This window comes from Hippocampus comes, unplaced genomic scaffold (assembly GCF_001891065.2).
Source record: "Hippocampus comes isolate QL1 unplaced genomic scaffold, H_comes_QL1_v1.1 scaffold327, whole genome shotgun sequence".
NCBI lineage: Eukaryota > Metazoa > Chordata > Actinopteri > Syngnathiformes > Syngnathidae > Hippocampus > Hippocampus comes.
Genome location: NW_017806221.1, coordinates 733,324 through 752,861, shown reverse-complemented (window position 1 = coordinate 752,861; position 19,538 = coordinate 733,324). Strand labels below are relative to the sequence as shown.

Below are 19,538 nucleotides of genomic sequence, written 5' to 3'. Positions count from 1 at the left end.
CACACAGACACACACACACACACACACACACACACACACACACACACACACACACACACACACACACACACACGAGTGAAGAGATCAAAGCTTTGTGTAAACTACCACTAGTAAATAAACCAGCTCTCTGACACACACAGCCAGACATTTGATTGTGCGCCTGTGTGTGTTTTTCTACACAATACCATATGCCGTAATAGACAGTAAAATGAAAAAAAAAAACAGTACTGTATAGTCTTTTGATATGAAAATATACATACAGCATCAACCACATAAAGTTATACATATCATACATGGCAAAATAATTTCCAAGTTAAACGCAATATTTGTTTTGTGTGTTGTCCTTCTCGTGTGCAGTCTGTGGGTGCCAGCTGGCCCCTGGGGGTGCCGATCCTTGCCTTTGGCATGAATGGAGATTGCTTGAGGAGGGCTCTTCTGTCGTTCTTCGAACCCTCCTCGTCTCCCGCCTCCTCTTTCCTCTTTCTACTGTGTTGCGGCATTGGGGGTTGCTCCCCATTCGCCTTGGGGCCTGTTTAGACATTCGGACTGGGAACTGCACTCATCTCCCTCTGAGGTCGGATGGGTGGACTGTTCTGCAGTCCGGCCTCATATCACATGTCCCACAATTAGCCACATACACTGACTGTAAATATTCCTCACAAGGCACTTTTACCTCCAGGGAGCCTGTTGAGGGGATTCAATGGTGATGGTGGAATTGTATTGTTATGCTCGCTGCTCATGTTAACCCAGGTCTTATTAGACATTGATATCATCTGCTCTTAAGTAGGTGTTAAAAAATTGCCTCTTGTGCTGAAGAAATTACTATGATGGGCCGATCGGTCCCTCGAGGTGATGTTTTTACTGATGACAAAATGGACTAAACATTTTAGGATACACAGCATTTGGATGTATAAACTCAATCACACAAAAGTCACTGACGTCAAGTAGTTTGCATCTATTCAATACGCAATGTAAAGAACTCTGTAACACTCAAACATAAAAATATATCATCTCTAAGTGTCAAAGTGCATTGCAATGACAAACCAATGCAACGTTAGGGTTTCGTATACAGTATTTGATAAATGAAATATGGATGCCACATCCTCATTTTAAGGCAATACAACACTGCAATTTCACCAAGACCAAGACCTCAATGAAGAACAATAATTGGGTACAAAATAAATATATATGTACAAAATATATAAATATAAGGGAAAAAACCTACAGTATTACTTGCTTCGGTAGTCACTCTCTACATGCCTGCCCACCCTTACGCATGAAACTACACAAACCAAGTATAATAATGTTTTTGTTTTGTTTTAATGTTTTTTGTCAGCCGCCCATTTCTGAAAAGCATCTGTCGGCAAATTCTTCGGAAATTTGCCAGAATGGGACCAACCGGTGTTCATAATTTACATCGTACTGCCTCAGTGCCAAGTTTCTCTGCCTGTGACTTTGCAGGTCGGCTGGGCGAAGTGTGGTTATTTTCAAGCAGCGGTTGGAGTACATGCACTGCAAACACTATGGGCTCTATGTTCATGCCCAGCACAAGTCTAGGACAAGGTGCAGTCTATATTTGCACAGAGACAGATTAGACCTTGCAAGCAGTCGCAGCATGCCGGATTTTCAAAAAGGTGTTTTACGCATTTTGTGGCCGTGAACACAGATGACTTGATGTGCTGCCAATCAAAATGGCTCCTCGCATCGCCTTTAAATACCTTGTGCAAGAGGCACAATGACAGACCTTGGCATAGTGTCGCACAAGAAGAGACTAATTTGAGTCTGGAGTCTTGGGGTAGCTCAGAGGATACAAGTACATTTCTCAGGACCTGCAAGCAGACCTCCGTGGGTGGATGATGCAAGGTCCTACATTAAGACGTTTTGAGCGGTAACCCTGTCAGGCCAGGATGACTCATGTTGTGAAGGCCCGGCCAGAACTGGGACTGGCCATGTACATTCATGATATATTCTAATTCAAAATAAGCTTCAATGACGATTTATTATTTCACATTTTAACAGTAACTGCATTATTTAAGAAAATAATACTTCAGTGTAGTTTTTTTTTTGCATGTTATGTTTTTTTCAGTATAAAACTGCATATTTAGCATTTGACATTTTCTGAGCTTCATATCTTGTCCAAGCTATTCCTTGTGGAATGATTTTTAAAAAGTAATGAATGAAAGCTCAATGACTGATCAATTCAAGTAGATATAACTCTGAATATTGAAGATTAAAAAAAGCAAGAACGTGTTCATTACGTTGTATTTATTTATGAAATTTGTACTGGGCCATGGCGGGCCCCGTGCTCAACTGGTTAGCACGTCGGCCTCACGGTACATAGTTTGATTCCGGCTCCGGCACAAATAAATTCCAAAACAGACGGGAAAATGAAGATGTGCCAGTTTTTAAGTGTGAGAGCAGCTACACCGACTACAAAAATCAAGGGCTATGATGTCAAAGCCAGTGCCGCTGTGCTGAGGGTGAGTGTTGTTGGAAGCACAGATTAGCTAATAGCATTCTCAGTGTTACCTGGGATGAGCTGTACTTATAAATTATGATGAGCAGATGTAAAACATGAACTTTCTCTGTCATTCCTTCCTTCATGCATTCATTCATTTTATACCCCCAAAATCCTGTCCTAGTTCACATAGAAATAAGCACCCGACGCTTGAGATGACCTGACACCATGATAAAGCTCTAAAAACTGTCACTTTAGCTTACGCTCATCTTAGACAAAAAAAAAAAAAGTTGCAGGACCAGAACGTACAGAGACAAAACACTGCATTTAATTGTAATTGCACCTGATTAAAATTTGATAAACTGACAAATGTCCCCTCTTTTCCTCCAAAATAATCCGATGAGCGATGTTAATCAATGTCAATGTTTCATGAAGTGCAACCTATGTTTTTTCTTTAAGTAAATCAAAAGGATTTCTTTTCTTATTCAGTGTAGAAAACACAGTTCCATGCGTCTGTTCCACTCGAAAAATTTTAACATTTCACTGTGTATTCTGGTTCGTGTTCTGATAATAAAGACAGTAAACATCATTAAACCAACTCAAACGGGATTATCTCAGAAAACTATGTTAAACATTTGGTGTGTTGAAATTACATCTTTAGTTTTCAATTGCTGGGTGACAACAACAACAAAAATCTGTCTTTTGGTGAATTCATTTTTAATGTTTTTGAGAGGAACGCTCAGGAGCGCTCAGCTTCCTCGAGGTTCAGAATAGCTTGGAAAGATCAGTCTTCTTAATGCATTTCTCAGTCACCTATTTAAAGACAACTGAAGTAATTAGTACGGATCTATAATGCCAATCTCCTCGTTTTTGCAACAGTGCTCTGATCACAAAAATGACAGTTTATCATGACAGTAAAATATTGATTTAATTTTCACATTAATGTTCACCTTAAAGCAAGTTAGTTGGGACACAAAGGTCAAATCATTCCCCAAAACTGCTTAGCGAACTGAATGTGGCGATGCTTATCTCAATGATGAGTGAAAAACGCATGCTGTGTGCAGAGTATCACGCTCACATGCAACAAGCCAGCTCTAGAAAGAGAAAAAGCTCAATACTCAGAACCTGTAAACTCATAAATCCCCTCCTAATAAATAGGGAAGACACATTGATCATCGCCAGTCAATCACAGGGAACAATTTGACACGGGCAACAATTGTCACCCGCATTCGCAGCAGCACCACTAAGTGGGGACTGAACCCTCTCCACCTACGTGGGAGACAGACGAGTGAACTGCTTCCCCATCAGTGACTTGAGGTTCTGTCAATCAACTCACAAGCGGTACAAAGGAAAACTGTCATGGCTTTCATAGGATCATACAGAACCACATATACAGTCGTATAACATTGTCCATGTACTCATTGTCAGTGCAAAACATTTTTTGACAGTCATGTTTTGCCAAGGGCATTTCGAACTGCAGCACCTGGGGTGGGGGCAGGAAAATCCCTTCAAACTTTGTTCGAGGGATAAGAGCCTAGATGAGAATAAATTCTATGCTGACGAGTGCAGATGTTATTTAGAACAAAGCCTGCAAGACAATGAAGTCTGATGTGCCAAGCATGCTATGGGAGATGGCTGATGCTTGTCAGTGGGGACTGAGGCTGTCATATCAGCAACGAGACCTGATAGCATCTCGGACGTCAATGTCTCTCCTCTTGTTTTCTCTTCTCATTTCCTCTACTCGCTGCTACACTGCCAAACTTTCCACTTGCCTTTCCCTCTTCTGTCCTTTTCTTTTCTTCGCACCCTATGCACCCACACCGAGAACTTCAGGCTCTGAATCGGAACAAACCATAATCAGTATGATACATCTGGTTAAACTGTTTAAGAGTCAAACTAAATCCTAAATCCAAATTCAAATTTACAACGCATTTTATATGTGCCTCCACCTTTTTAAGGGACCAAAAACAACTGGACAAATTAACAAGCCTAAATCCGATGTCACTTTTCAATACATTGTTGCAAATCTTTTGCAATCGAGGAGAGCCTGAAGTCTCGAAGCCCTGGACATATATTCGTAATCAGTCACATATTGTGCATGGCTTTTTCAAAGCCAAAGCATTTCATTTCGACCTCAGAAAAGTATTTCAACAGTTTGCGATGTTTTAATTGCAACATCAGCAGCACTAACACAGTCATTAATAGCATTGACTGAGAAACCCACTGACCTCCAACCAACACAGACAGCAAGAGAAACGGAGCACAAGAAAAGTGTGTTGTAGCTAGAAATGCAATCTTGTGATTGCCCAAATCCCAAATGAAGCACTAACTTTCAGAAGACTAACTTTCTACACTGGGTGGCAAGGCAGGAGAAGAGAAGAAGTTCTTTCTCATCTGTCACTTCCTTGCTTTCAACCAATCACATATCATTCGGTAACAAGTGACGCCGAGGTCAGCTTAGGACAGAATGCTCCTGTTTTGGTTTTAAATGTGGAGATGATTTTGCTGCTGCTCAGTGCGGTGGTGTAACTACTGGAGAGGTAGACAGGCCCACTAGCCAACCCAAAATGCCTGGAAACAAACATTGGCTTTTTGCATTATTAACTCACAGATTGTTTGATTTTAGAAACAGTAAAATGGTTCAGAAAATGGATGAATGGATGGATGGGTGGATAGATGGATGGATAAACATCTACTGTATACTATAATGTTTTGCTTTAGTTTAGTGTGTTGTCTGAACTTTTCATCCATACATCCATACATTTTCAAATCGGCTTATCCTCACAAGGGTCATGGGCGTACTGGAGACTATCCCAGCTGTCTTCGGGCAGTAGGCGGGGTAACCGGTTGCCAGCCAATCACAGGGCACACACAGACGAACAACCATCCGCACTCACACTGACACGTAGGGACAATTTAGAGGGTTCAATGAACCTACTGTGCATGTTTTTGGAATGTGGGAGGAAACCGGAGTACCTGGAGAAAACTCCACACAGGGAGGCCGAAGCCCGTCATCGAACCCATTACCTCTGCACTGTGAGGTCGACGTGTTAACCACTCGACCACCGTGCCACCTTCTGAACTTCTCAATGAATTTCAATTCCATAAACATGCTTTGTATGTACTTTACAACAAGTTTTTCACAGGGTTACTATTTTGAACCAGTATTAATATCAAACAGGTGAATTTAAATGTTATGATTTTTTATTTCAAATGGTAGGGGTTACACTTTGTCATGAGAAAACCTCATGAAAATACATTTACACATATGTCTGAAGTACTTAAAACATGTTACTGAGCTCCCTGCTGATCGGCTAAGTTGGTGTGCAGATATCAAAGAACACAATTTAGTCATACATACTCACTTGAAATAAAAATATTTATTTTTTTTTATTAAAAAAAAAACAAGAACAAAAACATTCATGTTCACTGGTTATTTGCTTTTGAGCAAACGTTGAACGGAAGCACAATCGTGATTAGAAGGCAGTTTCCAAATGCCCACTCCACAGCCGTCAATGAGATATCACCCGCAAGTAGAGATGTTCTTGCACTTCCTTTTTAAGGCACTTGTGTATGCCAATCTCATGGATGGAGCCGCCCCCCCACCCCCCACCTCCCCAATGAGTCCTTCCACCATGTAAACCGCGCACCTCTCCTGCGCTTAATTTAAGGGGGAGCCGTTTCCATTGGATGGCAAACAACTTGGCTGCGTTCCCTACCGCAACGGCACAGAACGCTGTAAACAACCCTTTCTAGCTGTGCCAGTCCCCCAAACAACCAAAAGAAAAAAATTCCATCCGTACACACAGTTAAGACTGAGCGCTACACTAGACTTGAGTTGTGCACAAAAAAAGTGCCTGCTGTCTGCCTCACTTTTGGAAGCGGACATATTTTATTGTATTACTGATCTGATTCTCACTTCAGAGTGGTGCTTGTAGGTCGGAAACGGAGGGAGCATGTATAGTTTGAAGACAGGGCACTCTGTTACTTTTACAAAATGTACACGATTAGTCATGTCGTGTACACTCCTTTACACAATATAATCTTATTGGAAGTGTTGCACTATGCCAACTTGCAATTTATTGTCACAAAGTTAAGCCATGGCTGTTGTACACAGTTGCGCACACGCACACACACACACACACACACACACACACACACACACACACACACACACACACACACACACACACACACACACACACACTTGCTGCTAGTTTTGCTTTGTTGGTAGACGCAAACATTAAACTTTCATGTCAATATTAAGTTTTAATGTTACACAATTTGTGTTTTATACCTCCACACAGTAATTCTATGACTCTTCCAAACGTTATAGAAAACAACTCTTCTCATCACGTGTGTCTCATGCAACTCGGTCACAGATCATGCGACACTACAGCGCCCTACAATAGCTACACTCGACGGGGAATCCCTTCTATCAGACAAACGTAATATTTAACACCTCAAAGGAGGTCCTGAGCAAAGGATTTGAATCCTTATGATCCTTGACCAGCAGGAAGCAGATCCACTGGAGCACTCATGAAAAGTGTCAAAGGGGTCAGGTTATGCCAATATGATACCTTGACAATACATTACTGTTTAACATGTGCTAGATTAGTGATCTTTTTTATCACTGGTTGAATCACAGCACAAGTAGCACTGTAGAGAGACAGAGAAATAGAGAGACTGATATCACATGGGCGAAAGAGGGACCAGACCAGGGAACCAGACCAACTGACACTCCTTTGCTTCTTAGCCATTATGCAGAAACAGGAAGTAGCCCCAGGATCGAGGAGGAAAGTAAAAGTGGCGCCCGGGGCATTCTGTGGGTCACCCCATTACAGGCAGCTGATGCTTGCTTCAATTACATCCCATGTCTGGATGGGTGGGGGATGGGGGTCCCATAACCATCATTACCGTTCGGCTCAGCGAGGCATTGATGCATGGAATGCCGAGCTATCTGATAGCTTCAGAAGATTTAATGGCGCAAATACTACTGGAACCGTGCTTCATAATCTGCTCGTATTTGTATGAGTATGGCGTTGTGCAAAAGGTATGTGCATGGTCATATGGTCATATGCAGGTCTGCTAAGTAAGAAGAACCTAGCTGATTCATGCAGGTCAGCCCTGCAGATGAAGGCTTCTCTCTCTATCCTCCATCACTTCATCCTCCCAGGATCCTCTCTCATGTTCAAACTGCCACGGTCTTGAAAAGTCATCCAAGCTGCTGTGGGACTCGACCGTGACTGCGCAGATGGACCAGCCACATGAGCGGTGTCGGTGATTGATTCTGAAACCGCTGGCATTGCGACGAATTACTCAAAGACAAGCTAATCCATTGCAACTCATGAGCATATGAATGTTGCCTCAGTATCTGCGTTCATGCATACTTGTCTGATTCCTGGGTAAGGAAAGTGGCTATTGACTTATTTGATGACTCATGACGATTCTGCTTGTCCACTTAAACAATACAACAGACAACACGGGCTGACTGAATGACATTGAATGAAAACATCATTATTTGATAATGAAAAATGCATCCTGCCACAAAACAAACAGCAGGAGGACTCTTAATGAGCAGTATGCAGGGGTTCACTACACCAGACACAAAATTCTAATGTTAATTAATATTATGCTGAGATGTTCATTCAAGCTTTATCAAACTAAAACGGATCCCCTTTACTTTAGAGAAAAGTACATCTGAAAAACACTCGCAATTGGGGGTTTGCTGGAATGTAGGGATATGTCGCTCTGTGGCCAAAAAAAAAAAAAAAGTGGTGGGCCAAAAAGGCTTGTGTGAATCAAACTGCACACAGCACTGCAGCTGAGGTAGCTAGATCTTGGAATACATGAGTCATGTTTCTCATTGAGTAGCGCTAGGTAAGGATTGCCTAACTTTCGTTCCATTAGGAATGTTGCCTTAGTGCAAATATTTACCCGGTGATGGAAAACAACAGCTCTAATGCATCATAAAAGCATGTAGTGATCGGGCTCACACTGAAGTCCCTGGGCAAGCTTTGAGGCAAATGGGAAAAGAGCACAGGCGAGCCACTATGCACAGTTTTACTGACTCTCACTTAACATTTCATTTGGTACACCTGCACAGTCTGAAATTGGTAAAAGAGCCACCTTTGTACAGATGGCAAAAACCTGTCAGAGCACAGCTGCACTGCATCATACTCAATGCTGTTTTTTATATTATGATCACCTTATACTATAGGGAGACATATCTCAGTATGATGCAGTGCAAAAAAAAAAAAAAAAATCCCATGACATTGCAAATTTAACATTCCGTTTGAGCACTAAACACATCTGGCCAATATGCTCTATGTAAAAGCAGACTTTTGAAACATTTGACTGTATTGATACCTTAGACTGTACAATGGAAACTAGGACTGGGGGGGGGGCGGCTGTAACATTTAAACGCATCATTCCCGAGCGTAAATATGTATTTATTTATTTATTTTTTTAACAATGCATAAGCTGCTTGAGGTTTATAACCTGGACAAGACAGCCTCGTGTAATATCCCACGAATAAGCAGAGTTAAGGCTCACACGGTAAAGGTTAACGGAATCAGTGACGGAAATCCTCCTGGTCCGCCTTAAGAAAAAAAAAATACTAGCCTTCAATGGACAGCGCCTGGTGCTGAAAGGCTCTAAGAGACATCTGTGCACCGGAGAAGTGTGGGCGCGCGCACGTGACTGCGTGTGCTCCCATGCAGGCGTGCACACAATCACGCGTACGTGGCCGCCACAGAGGACACCTTAAATTATCTTTCCAGTGACATATTGTGTAATGCCGATGACGTTTCGTGGATAAAGGTGAAATAACTTAGCGTGTTTGTACATGAAAATGGCGCCCGTAGCCGCCGCTCACGCAACCCACCACAGTGCGGTACAACAAAGTAGCAGGGAGAAAATGCCGTGCTATTAAAACATCTTCAATTTTTCTTTTCATAAAGAGGGAAGAGCTACTGGCTGTAGCGAAAAACATCGAGCCCACGTCGCCTATTTCAACCGCGGCTTAATGTCAAGAGGTGACATGAGCCACGACACATCATGGAGCTTACCAACAACCGAGCTAGCAGCCATAGCACCAGTGTGAATGAGGTGACAGTAGTGAGCAATTCCTTACTTTAACATGGACTGTTCCTTCGCCTCCTCCTTCTTTTGTCGGTCCATGACACCGAGGATGATCTTCCTCTCCTCCTCTGTGAGGTGGCTGAGGTCCGGCATCTCCGGCATGGCGCCGGCCGCTGTGGCAGCAGGGCCATGACCACCCATGGGCCCTTGTGGAGCGGACATCTTTTACTCACAGTGGCTACAAACACCAGAAAAGAATTTACATTAGATAAAAGCATTTTTATGACAAAAAATATTTCATGTCCTGAACAAATTCGGAATGTGCAGTTGCAGCCCGTCGAGGCTAACAGATGACACGTCGGTTCATGCAGACGATGATGTGCTGCACAATTCAATGTCCAAAAATATAAAATATTTACTATGAAAAGCTCATGATGGAATTTCGAGTGCGTTATGGGATGTAGGCCGAGGCTGCAGAAGATTGGTACTATCTTGGCTATTGCAGGTTGAAATCAACACAAACATTAGTGCTCTCGAGAAAGCACTCGGGATTAGAAATGGATGCCCTGAATAGAAGCGAACGCTGCAGGCTGAAATCTCCACGTAGTTTTGCAAATATTCGCCCGTTCACGGGGTGGGTCAAAAATAGAAACAAAAGGTAAAAATAAACGCATGTCTTGCCTTTTATTTTGCAGTCATGTTAAATCCTGTCTAACCCATCGCTGCCATCCCTCAGAAAGGATTCACTCGCATGTCAGAATAAAACACGTTAGGTCCGTCCGCGTTTGTTTCGGAGTCCTTGTGCCCCCTCTGTCACTGTTTGGCCTGTTTTCATCCAGATTGGTAACACTTTGAGATTTCTTAAATGCACAAAAATGGATGCAATGAGAGAAGGATGGAGGGGGTAAAAAGAGATGGGGGGCGGGGGAGAGGGCATAAGAGGCGGAGCGACGGAAACGCGTTGCAGAATCAACGGAGGACGCTAGGATGTTCATTGACAGCAGGCGTAAAGCAGCACGGGAAACACGAAGTGGAGCCGCTGTGCAGCTGGAACATGTCAATGCCTTATTTTAGCAGCATGGTTATGCGACGTGTCGAAATAATAACTCAAGACAATGGGCCAGATACGTCTAGTACCTTCGCACAGTATTGTGTAAAAAAAGTGTGTGTGTGTGTGTGTGTGTGTGTGTACACACACACACACACACACACACACACACACACACACACACACCTGTATATGGAGGTTTATACACTGATGCACATATTACATTTTCTGTTTACTACCTCATTGGCAACACACACACACACACAAGCAATTCCCAGTTTTATAGAAAGTGTTTTTAAACTGCAAATTTTCAAGAACCATTACTCATGCTGCCATGCTCAGGTAGGTGTGTGTGATGGATTTGAACGAAAGCATTAAGAGGATAAAGGATAAGCCTCACAAGGCCCGTAAGCAAATTAGTACCAAGTAAAACAACAGGTAGCTTAAGCGGTTTCAATCAAACACTGACATGTTGGCTCATGACAACATTCAAATCAAAGTTGGGAAGAAAGCTTGCAAAGGCATGCCAGGGAGTTATGAAAAAGCACAAATTTGGAATTGATTTTAATTGATTTATTGCAATACTATGCAACACAATACATCTCTATTCGATGTCAGGATTTCTAAACATTTTAAGAGAACATATTAGACAAAATACTTATGCCGAGCTTGTCTCTATCGTATAACCGCGAAAAGATTTACCTCATTGAGAAAGACAAAGTAACTGGTATTTTGTTCATTTTTGCTTCATTTGGGTAAACATGGATTCCACTCATCTCTGCCCCAAATAAGGACAATCACTGTGGGAAATGGATAAATGTAGGTCTCAAGGTGATTGTCTACTCACACCCATTGGTTAGAATCACATTAACGTAAATCGTGATTGCTTTAAAAGCAGTGATTCCTGACATTTTTTTTGGGGGGGGTTCAGGCAACAAGTTTGATGCTAGAAATCTCACAACACAACACCAAACAAAAGTGTCACAAAAAGTATGAACACTGCAAAAACGACCTCCTCTCAGTTTACTCACAAATTTACCTATTCAGTCTGAAATCTGGGGCTGTTGAATCTAACACAAAGATGATATATTCAGAGACAGCCATAAGTTATTCTGTTGTATGAATGGCAACAGGTAGATGCAGTTTATTGTTCTTTAAAAGGTAATGAATTGTTCCGCCCGTCACTTCATGTCGTTGGCATAGACAGATGTCATTAATAAACAATAATTTTCCGACAAATGAAGCGGACAATTTCCCACAGCACTGCAGATGATCTCTCTGGTCCTCTGGTTGGGAATCACTTCACAATTGAAGTGACGAATATCAAATGGAATTTGAAAGGCAGAATGTGGATGTTTTGACTTGTAAAAACATCAGGTGAAAGGGTGCTTGCACGATTCCAAAAAGAGAACAGTCTAATCACACCCTGTGTATCTGTGATGCATCTCCAGATGTTGTCCATTAGTTTTTTTTATTTGACCACAGTCACAACGTGCTTCTCCTTTTCGGACAACACAGGCACACTTCCTGGTTTGCTGTGCGAGCGGACATTCTTCTCCCTGAAATAGAAGGACGAAAGATGGTGAGAAAAGCCTGCTGGTGATAACATAGGGGTTGGAAAATTCAGAGGTGATCAAACAAGAGGCCGGAGGAGAAGAGTGATTCATCAAACAATTTACTAACAGCTACACTAATGTACTCTGAAAACACCACCGTAACTATAAAAAGTAAATTATGCTTCACACGGATGTGATCTCGGAGGAAACTTATGGTGGAGGGGGAAAAAAAGTATAGAGCGCTATGGCTTAGTGACAGTAGAGCGAAATGGGACAATCAATCCCCCCATCCAAAAAGAGAACGGGTGTGTAAGGCTTGATGAGAACATATCATGGTAGAGGATCCCCATTAGAGGGATTTTCCACAAGGTTGCGTGGGACAACAAAAGGCATAACCTGGCAGCAGTCCAAGACACCATAACCCATGCACGCGTACGTCATGGCTGTCCAGCAGTCGCCAGTATGAAACAGGAATGTAAATAAGAACTCACTTTCTGCGGCGAGCGTCTTTCATTGCCTTCAGCTCCTTAGCCTGGTAGTAGATGGCCTTCGGGAGATGTCGATGCTGAGCAATGCGTCTGATCTGCGGGAAGTGCTTAAACTTCTCTCTCAATTTAGCGCGGTAGTTGGCGGCGTTCTTCTCTCGGGGTGCGAGCTACAAGACATTGTGGGAGACTTGAGCAGAATTTGAGGCACAGCAGAGAAATACGGGGTTTGGATCAAGGGAGGAAAATCACAACCAAGGAGGTGAACTATGACAACAATACGGCAAATATCCGAACACGACAACTGAAAGGCAGGCACAGGCGGTGAGTAACAATTTGGTCTCTTTGACCAATAAGCTCACAAGATACTGAGATGTAGCCCAAACAGAAATGTCAAAAAGCATACATCCGATAAGAAAAAAAAAGAAATGTTTGCAATGATTGGTTACAACATTCGAAATGTCAAAAAGCATACATCCGATAAGAAAAAAAGAAACGTTTGCAATGATTGGTTACAACATTAATCAAAGAATACAATTTGAAAGCCATTTATGTTCACGCTGAATTTGCCGAATGAATGCGTTTCAGGCAGTGAGAGGCCAAATCAGGAAGGATGTTAGCCATCAAACATGTAAGCAAGATTAGAAAATGATAGAAATCACTGTTGTGTTACTTCACCACTGTCAAAGTTGAGACTCAAGTGTATCACAAGCTGTATGCTACATATATGACTATTAATTGTTTTTTTGGAATTACAAAGAAACCAGAAATGGATTTGACGCTGGAATGGACTGCAATCATTTGGATTATCACATTAATTTAGCATCAACAACCCACTTTCCATATTGTCAGTTCTCAGTCCTAACTATTCAAAGACGATTCGTGGCTTTATTATTTACAGCCAAATACTTGATCCGAAGGAAATTCATTCTACCCATTAAAAAAATAAGTTATTTGTTGTAGGGAATACGTAAACAGCATAAAATCAAATGTTCACAAAAAAGTGAAATCCAGGAACTAAAACAGAAGTTGTCTGTGATGCCTTGATTCAGCATTTCAGTATTTCTTGATAATGAAAGACACTCTCGGTCCAGCTTAATTGTTAATGCTTCATTATGTTGCGAGCAGTCGGCTCTAAGTGATTGGCCGATTTAAACTGCTGATAGGAGCAGACCCTGTTTGATCTCTTAAGTGCAATAGGCGTGAATAAATCCTCTCTTACGCAGCGACAGTATAGCAACTACCAAGTAAGCCAATTTTCCAAACGGAAGCAGCATTAGGAGAATAAGCAGAAGTGATTTGAAATGAGGGATGGCTGCTGGAAATGACAGCAGCACACCATTGATCATTATTATGAAGCCGTAACTGTGTTCAAAACACTACAACATGTCAACGGCTAATAAAGGAGCTTCATTCAACAAATGAGGGCAACAAAACTACGGCACCTGCTTCTTTGACCGCAGACTGCACTGTCTGACAGGGTCAATGTATTGGAAAAATGTGAGTGCCGAAGTCATACCATTCTTGAGTGTTTTGTCAAAAAACTACACAGGTGATTGCATTCCTTTTTGAATATACTCCTACTGGTAGATTTCGCTTAATAAGAGAGAGCCTGCCCTAAATCTGAACGTTTGGAATCTCCTGACATAGCCAAGGTGGGTGTGTTGTCAAAAGCAACTATCTAATGAGTCAGGTAATAAATCGGAGGGTCTTGGCACATCTCTGACATTTGAGGAAGACTGAAGTGCTGAGTGTTAAGGTGTGTAGTGTGCTTTCTGGAGTGGATGCCAACTTTAAGTTAAAAAAAAAAGTCTTACTGGTGGTATTCTCATTGTTACTGTGGACAAGGACAAAACGTGCTACTTACAACTCCCAATTTCTCAGATGCGGAAGCTTTCCACAGACGGATATTCATTTCATCCGATCCACTCAAAATGTAACGGTTATCGGACGACCACTTTACGCAGATGACATGCTGCATGCGCTTGGTGTGGTAGACCTCCCTGGTTGGAGAAAGACATGTTGAAGAAAAGGTGCTAAATAGTTGAGGTGCAGAGTCAATGAGCAAATGAAACAGTCAAACATGCATACAATTTTCATCAAATTACGTTATTTTGAAATCCACTTGTCAACAGTTTGATCTCAGGTGCACATCTTAACATCATTTTCTGATATTTCATAATCTGATGTGCCATTACACGAAACAAATACAGGCTGGCACTGACCTACTATGGCCAGCATCCTTGGGGAAGATGCGGATAGTCTTGTCAAAACTGGCAGACACAAACTCTTTGCCAGTAGGGGAATAGTCAACATCCAGCACCGCAGACACGTGATCAACGTGTACGATGACCGGCTTGTTTAGGTATCTCATATCATACGTGTAAAGACTGCAGAGACAGACACAGAGACGTTAAGAAGCTTGTCAAAAAATTGTCGTCAAAGAACAACAGTGTGTCAAAAAATGTGTCATTTTATAATATAAACTCAATTCCAATGAAATTGGGACATTGTGTTTCGCCTAAGTAAAAACAAAATAGTGATTTGCAAATCATGTTCAACCTATATTTAATTGAACACTACAAAAACATTATATTTCATGTTCAAACTGATCATCTTTATTGTTTTTAACAAATAATCATTAACTTAGAACTTTATGGCTGCAACATGTTCTCAAGTTGATGAATGCTCTTCAAACACCTGTTTTGGAACATCCCACAGGTTCACTAGGAATAGGCGGGTGCCATGATTTGGGATATAAGAAGTTTCCCTGAATTGCTCAGGCATTCGCAGGTAGAGATGGGGCGAGGTTCACCTTTTTGTGCACAACTGCGAGAAAAAAAATTGTCCCAACAGTTCAAGGCCAATGTTCCGCAACATACAATTGCAAGGAATTAAGAATTCCATCATCTACGGTCCATAATACCATCAAAAGGTTCAGAGAATCTGGCGAAATCAACACGCAAGTCCAAAAAGCAACTTTGAATGCACGTGACCTTTGATCCCTCAGGTGGCACTGCTTCAAAAACCGGCATCAGTGTGTAAGGGATATCACCACATGGGCTCAGGCACACTTCAGAAAACCAATGTCAGTAAATTGGTTCAGCGCTACATCCATAAGTGCAACTTAAGACTTTCCTATGCAAAGCAAAAGACATTTAGCAAAAACACCCGGAAACGCTGCCGGCTTCTCTGAGTTCAAGCTAATCACAGATGAACTGATGCGAATTGGAAAGTGTTCCGAGTCTGCCTTTGGGAAATTGTGGACACTATGGCCTCCGTGCCAAAAATGAAAAGAACCCTCCTGACTATTATGGGCACAAAGTTCAAAATCTGGCATCTATGGGGGCTGTGTTAGTGTCAATGGCATGGGTAACTTACACATCTGTGAAGGCACCATTAATGCTGCAAGGTACATACAGGTTTTGAAGAAACATATGCTGCCCTCCAAGCAACGTTTTTTTTCCATGGGTGCCCCTGCTTATTTCAGCAAGACAATGCCAAACCCCATTCTGCACGTTTGACAACAGCGTGGCTTTGTAGTAAAAGAGTGCAGGTACTAGACTGGCCTGCCTGTGGTCCAGACCTGTCTCCTATTGAAACTCTAAGTTAATGATTATTTTCGAAAACCAATAACGTTTATCAGTTTGAACATGAAGCATCTTGTTTTTGTACTGTCTTCAATTAAATCTAAATCACCATATTCTGTTTCTATTTATGTTTCACACAACGTCCGAACTTAATGAGAATTGGATTTGTACAATTAGAATTATCTGAAGGTCTCATCGGTTCACTCACTTATAGTCTTCATTACAAGATGTGAAATAATAGGCCTCCATCGGATTCCAGCACAAGGTGTTGCTCCTCATTGTCATGATAACCTAAAGACAGAAACAAAGATAATATATTCTTGCAAAGGGTAAAAAGGGTTGAAAACTGTAGCTAGGGTGTGGCATCACTATACCTTTTTTAGCGGAGCAGCCTCTCTCATGTCGTACAGTATGATACTTCTGTCAGAGGCACAGCTCGCAAGGAGTTCAGTCTGAAAAAAAACCCCAATAAAATATGGTCAACACAACAGTATTGAGACGATCTTGTATAAGCATATACCATTCCGACACTTTGTTTAGTGTCACACCATCACACCTACACGTGACACAAATCAAAATCATTTGGACTTAGAGAACAAACATATAGCCTCGCCCTGAAGATAGCTGTGGCAGAGAAGTCAAACCAAAAGTCCCAACCGAATAACAGCAAGGAAGTTGATAGCCAGGAAGGCCGGGCAACCCCGATCGATACATACCTGCAAGAATTTTCATGACAAAACGACGCCTTTTGAATGCCTTTCTAAGTTTGCGAACCCATGTACCTCCATCTTATAATGGTTTTCAAAATCACGGTCAAATTGAAAAAAAGCACACCGCTGATGTTGGTCCAGAACCACCTATGTCACATTTTTTTCATAAATCTAAAATATATACTCGTTGCAATGCAAAACACTGTTCAACATGTAGCACAAACAGCTGATTTCAGTTCTTGCTGTGAATGGTGGCACAACCAGTTATTAGATTTTACTTAGCAATTACTTTCCACAATGGGTCCGTTATTTTTTTTCCTCTTTAAAGGGAAAGTCACCCCGAAAAATGTTCTTTACGGTTATATGTTCTATGCGCCTCCACTAGTCTCAAGACTGCATTCTGATTCACATTGCGTTTATGGAATATGCGTTAACTCATATTCCACAAACAAAATATGAATCAGAATGCCGTGTTTCTACAAGTAGGGTTGCATATAACATATTTTGTAAAGAAACTCTTTGGGTTGACTTCCCCTTCAAAAAAAATCATGAATTAGAATGTGTAAAGTAAAATGGAAATCTGATGAAATTTAGCTATTTTCTAATACTGATTGCTGGAGAACGGAAAAAGATAGAATCAAACTTTTTCTTTTCAGCTGAAAGAGGAGAGTCTCATCTTTCTTTTGGTACGCTGCATGTTTATATCACAACAAGAACACAATAATTTGTGGGCCCTGCAAATCAGTCAAAATGCAGTAAAACGGCTAGGATTGAGGGGTTTGCTCCAGTGGAAATGGGTGGGATTAAATGAGTAAAAATAAAAATGGAAACTATGTATCATTTTTCTTACCACCTCACGACCTTGTACCACTTTGTGTTGGTTTATCACAATATCACAACGAAATACATTTGTCTGTAGTTGTAACATCACGAAATGTGGAAAAGTCAAAAGGATATTAATACTAAATACTGCTTTCTCAACGATCCAACTTCCCTGACGAGCATGTATGCACCCATTACTGGAAACCATTTTCCCCCGTGTGACAGAATTAGGATAAACTTGATGTGCTAGTTGATGCATCGGCTCACCTCCACTGGGTTAAAATGGACAGAGCTAAAGCTGTCCACACCCCAGGTGAAAGAACGGATGGGGCTGCTCCTTTGCTCGTCCCAGATGTCCACCTGCTGGCCACATGTTGCAAACACACCTTCTTTCTGATGATGGGCAAGCCCTGTGTAGACTGTCTGCAATGGACGAATACTCTTTTCACTTGACAATTTTACTGAACTTTGTCCATTTGTATATCCATACGCCATTAAGAGCACAATGGTCCATTACTAAAAATAACCAAAGGGTTCCTGCTCTACATACCTTGCCCAGAATTGTATTAAGTGGCTCCACAGCCTCACCATAACCTGGGGCCTCCATTTTCCACTGTTTGATTGTTTTGTCATCCCCAACCTGGTAAATAGAACATTTCTGTTAGCACTGAAATACAAAGACTGATGGGGAAGAAGTAAATAGTGAATCTCTTGCATGATAAAAGTACCAGTCACCGTGAAGAACGAAGTTCCACAGAAGCGAACAACCATTCCACGGACAAATCCTTCATGGGCTTGAATGGTGCGGAGGCATTCACGTTTGGAGAGATTCCACACTTTAACCTAGGGATGAAATTAAACAGACTTTTGAGTGTTGCCACACAGCTGTGCAAACAACACACACATTTCAACGCACACAATAATTTTAAAAATATTTATTGAGTAATTACCTCCCCATCACAAGAGCCAGACAGCAATGTGGATAGGCTCGTGGTGTGCTTGGCCATGCAGTTCACACCATCTCTGTGTCCATCCAATGCGGTCAGGAAAGGCTTTGCAAACACCCTATCCAGTTTAGTGGCATTAAGGGCCCGGGTGTATTCTCTGCACACCTCAAATGGATGAAGTGTAGGGTCATAGTTTCTGGGAACTGGCAACAACGATTGACATGTCAAGCAATAAATACGGTGCATCAAATCTTTTTGGTGCTCACCCGACACATGCACACCTTAGTGACTAGCAAAATACAATATAATTACACTTCAGGTTAAACAGCAGATTTCTATCATGCAATTCACATGCGGTAAAAAATATTTTATTGTTGATGTATTTTATTAAACAAGAGGTGCAAAATCCAATGACTTCTTATAAAAATCGGACTTAAGAACAGCATTATGCTTACCAAAATGGCTAGTGTTAGCAGCTCGCCTAGCCAGGTTTACTTTACTTACCACGCTGAATATCCAGTTTGGTCTCCCGGACGTAGTCGTCCGGGTTCCTCGAAAGTACTTTTACTTTCATCTTAATGTGAAAAAAATAATGTTAAAATACACTTGCGTTTGGTTAGGGAATGAATCATTCAAATAATCACTAAAACTGCAGCCCATGTGTCGGTTTGGAAACATCCGTTTCGGGAAACTGCGATGCATTATGGGATGACAATCCCTGTCCTCTGGTTACGTCAGAGAAGGCGTGTACTAGAGTTGTAGTCGACATATCCGGAAAGTGAACACGTTACCTCGTATTGCTCCGTATCATCTGTTTCCTAAACAGCGTTTAGTATGCT

The 19,538-nt window shown here is 41.7% G+C and overlaps 2 protein-coding genes across 19 annotated transcripts in view; both read right to left on the bottom strand.

Annotated features, from left to right (window-relative positions):
* The window catches only part of rims2a (regulating synaptic membrane exocytosis 2a), a 137,658-nt gene extending 127,179 nt beyond the window's left edge, over positions 1-10,479 (bottom strand). For 6 of the 18 annotated variants that reach the window (XM_019856279.1, XM_019856274.1, XM_019856284.1 and 3 more), the window contains exons 1-2: positions 10,223-10,474; positions 9,594-9,779 (exon numbers count right to left, since the gene is read on the bottom strand). In XM_019856279.1, coding sequence (XP_019711838.1) covers positions 9,594-9,763 — 170 coding nt within the window. In that variant the 5' untranslated portion in view covers positions 9,764-9,779; positions 10,223-10,474. Of the gene's footprint in view, positions 1-9,593; positions 9,780-10,222 lie in introns of all 18 variants that reach the window. The other 12 variants (XM_019856268.1, XM_019856281.1, XM_019856270.1 and 9 more) reach the window with 8 other exon arrangements.
* Positions 10,480-11,147: 668 nt separating this feature from the next.
* dcaf13 (ddb1 and cul4 associated factor 13) lies at positions 11,148-19,408 on the bottom strand. The gene is made up of 11 exons (XM_019856255.1): positions 19,204-19,408; positions 18,703-18,902; positions 18,488-18,595; positions 18,303-18,392; positions 18,020-18,175; positions 16,595-16,672; positions 16,429-16,511; positions 14,856-15,020; positions 14,498-14,633; positions 12,637-12,800; positions 11,148-12,148 (listed from the first exon to the last, which is right to left on the bottom strand). Exons 1-11 carry the CDS (start codon positions 19,271-19,273, stop codon positions 12,061-12,063), a joined length of 1,338 nt encoding a protein of 445 aa, XP_019711814.1. The 5' UTR covers positions 19,274-19,408; the 3' UTR covers positions 11,148-12,060.
* Between the last annotated feature and the right edge of the window lie 130 nt (positions 19,409-19,538).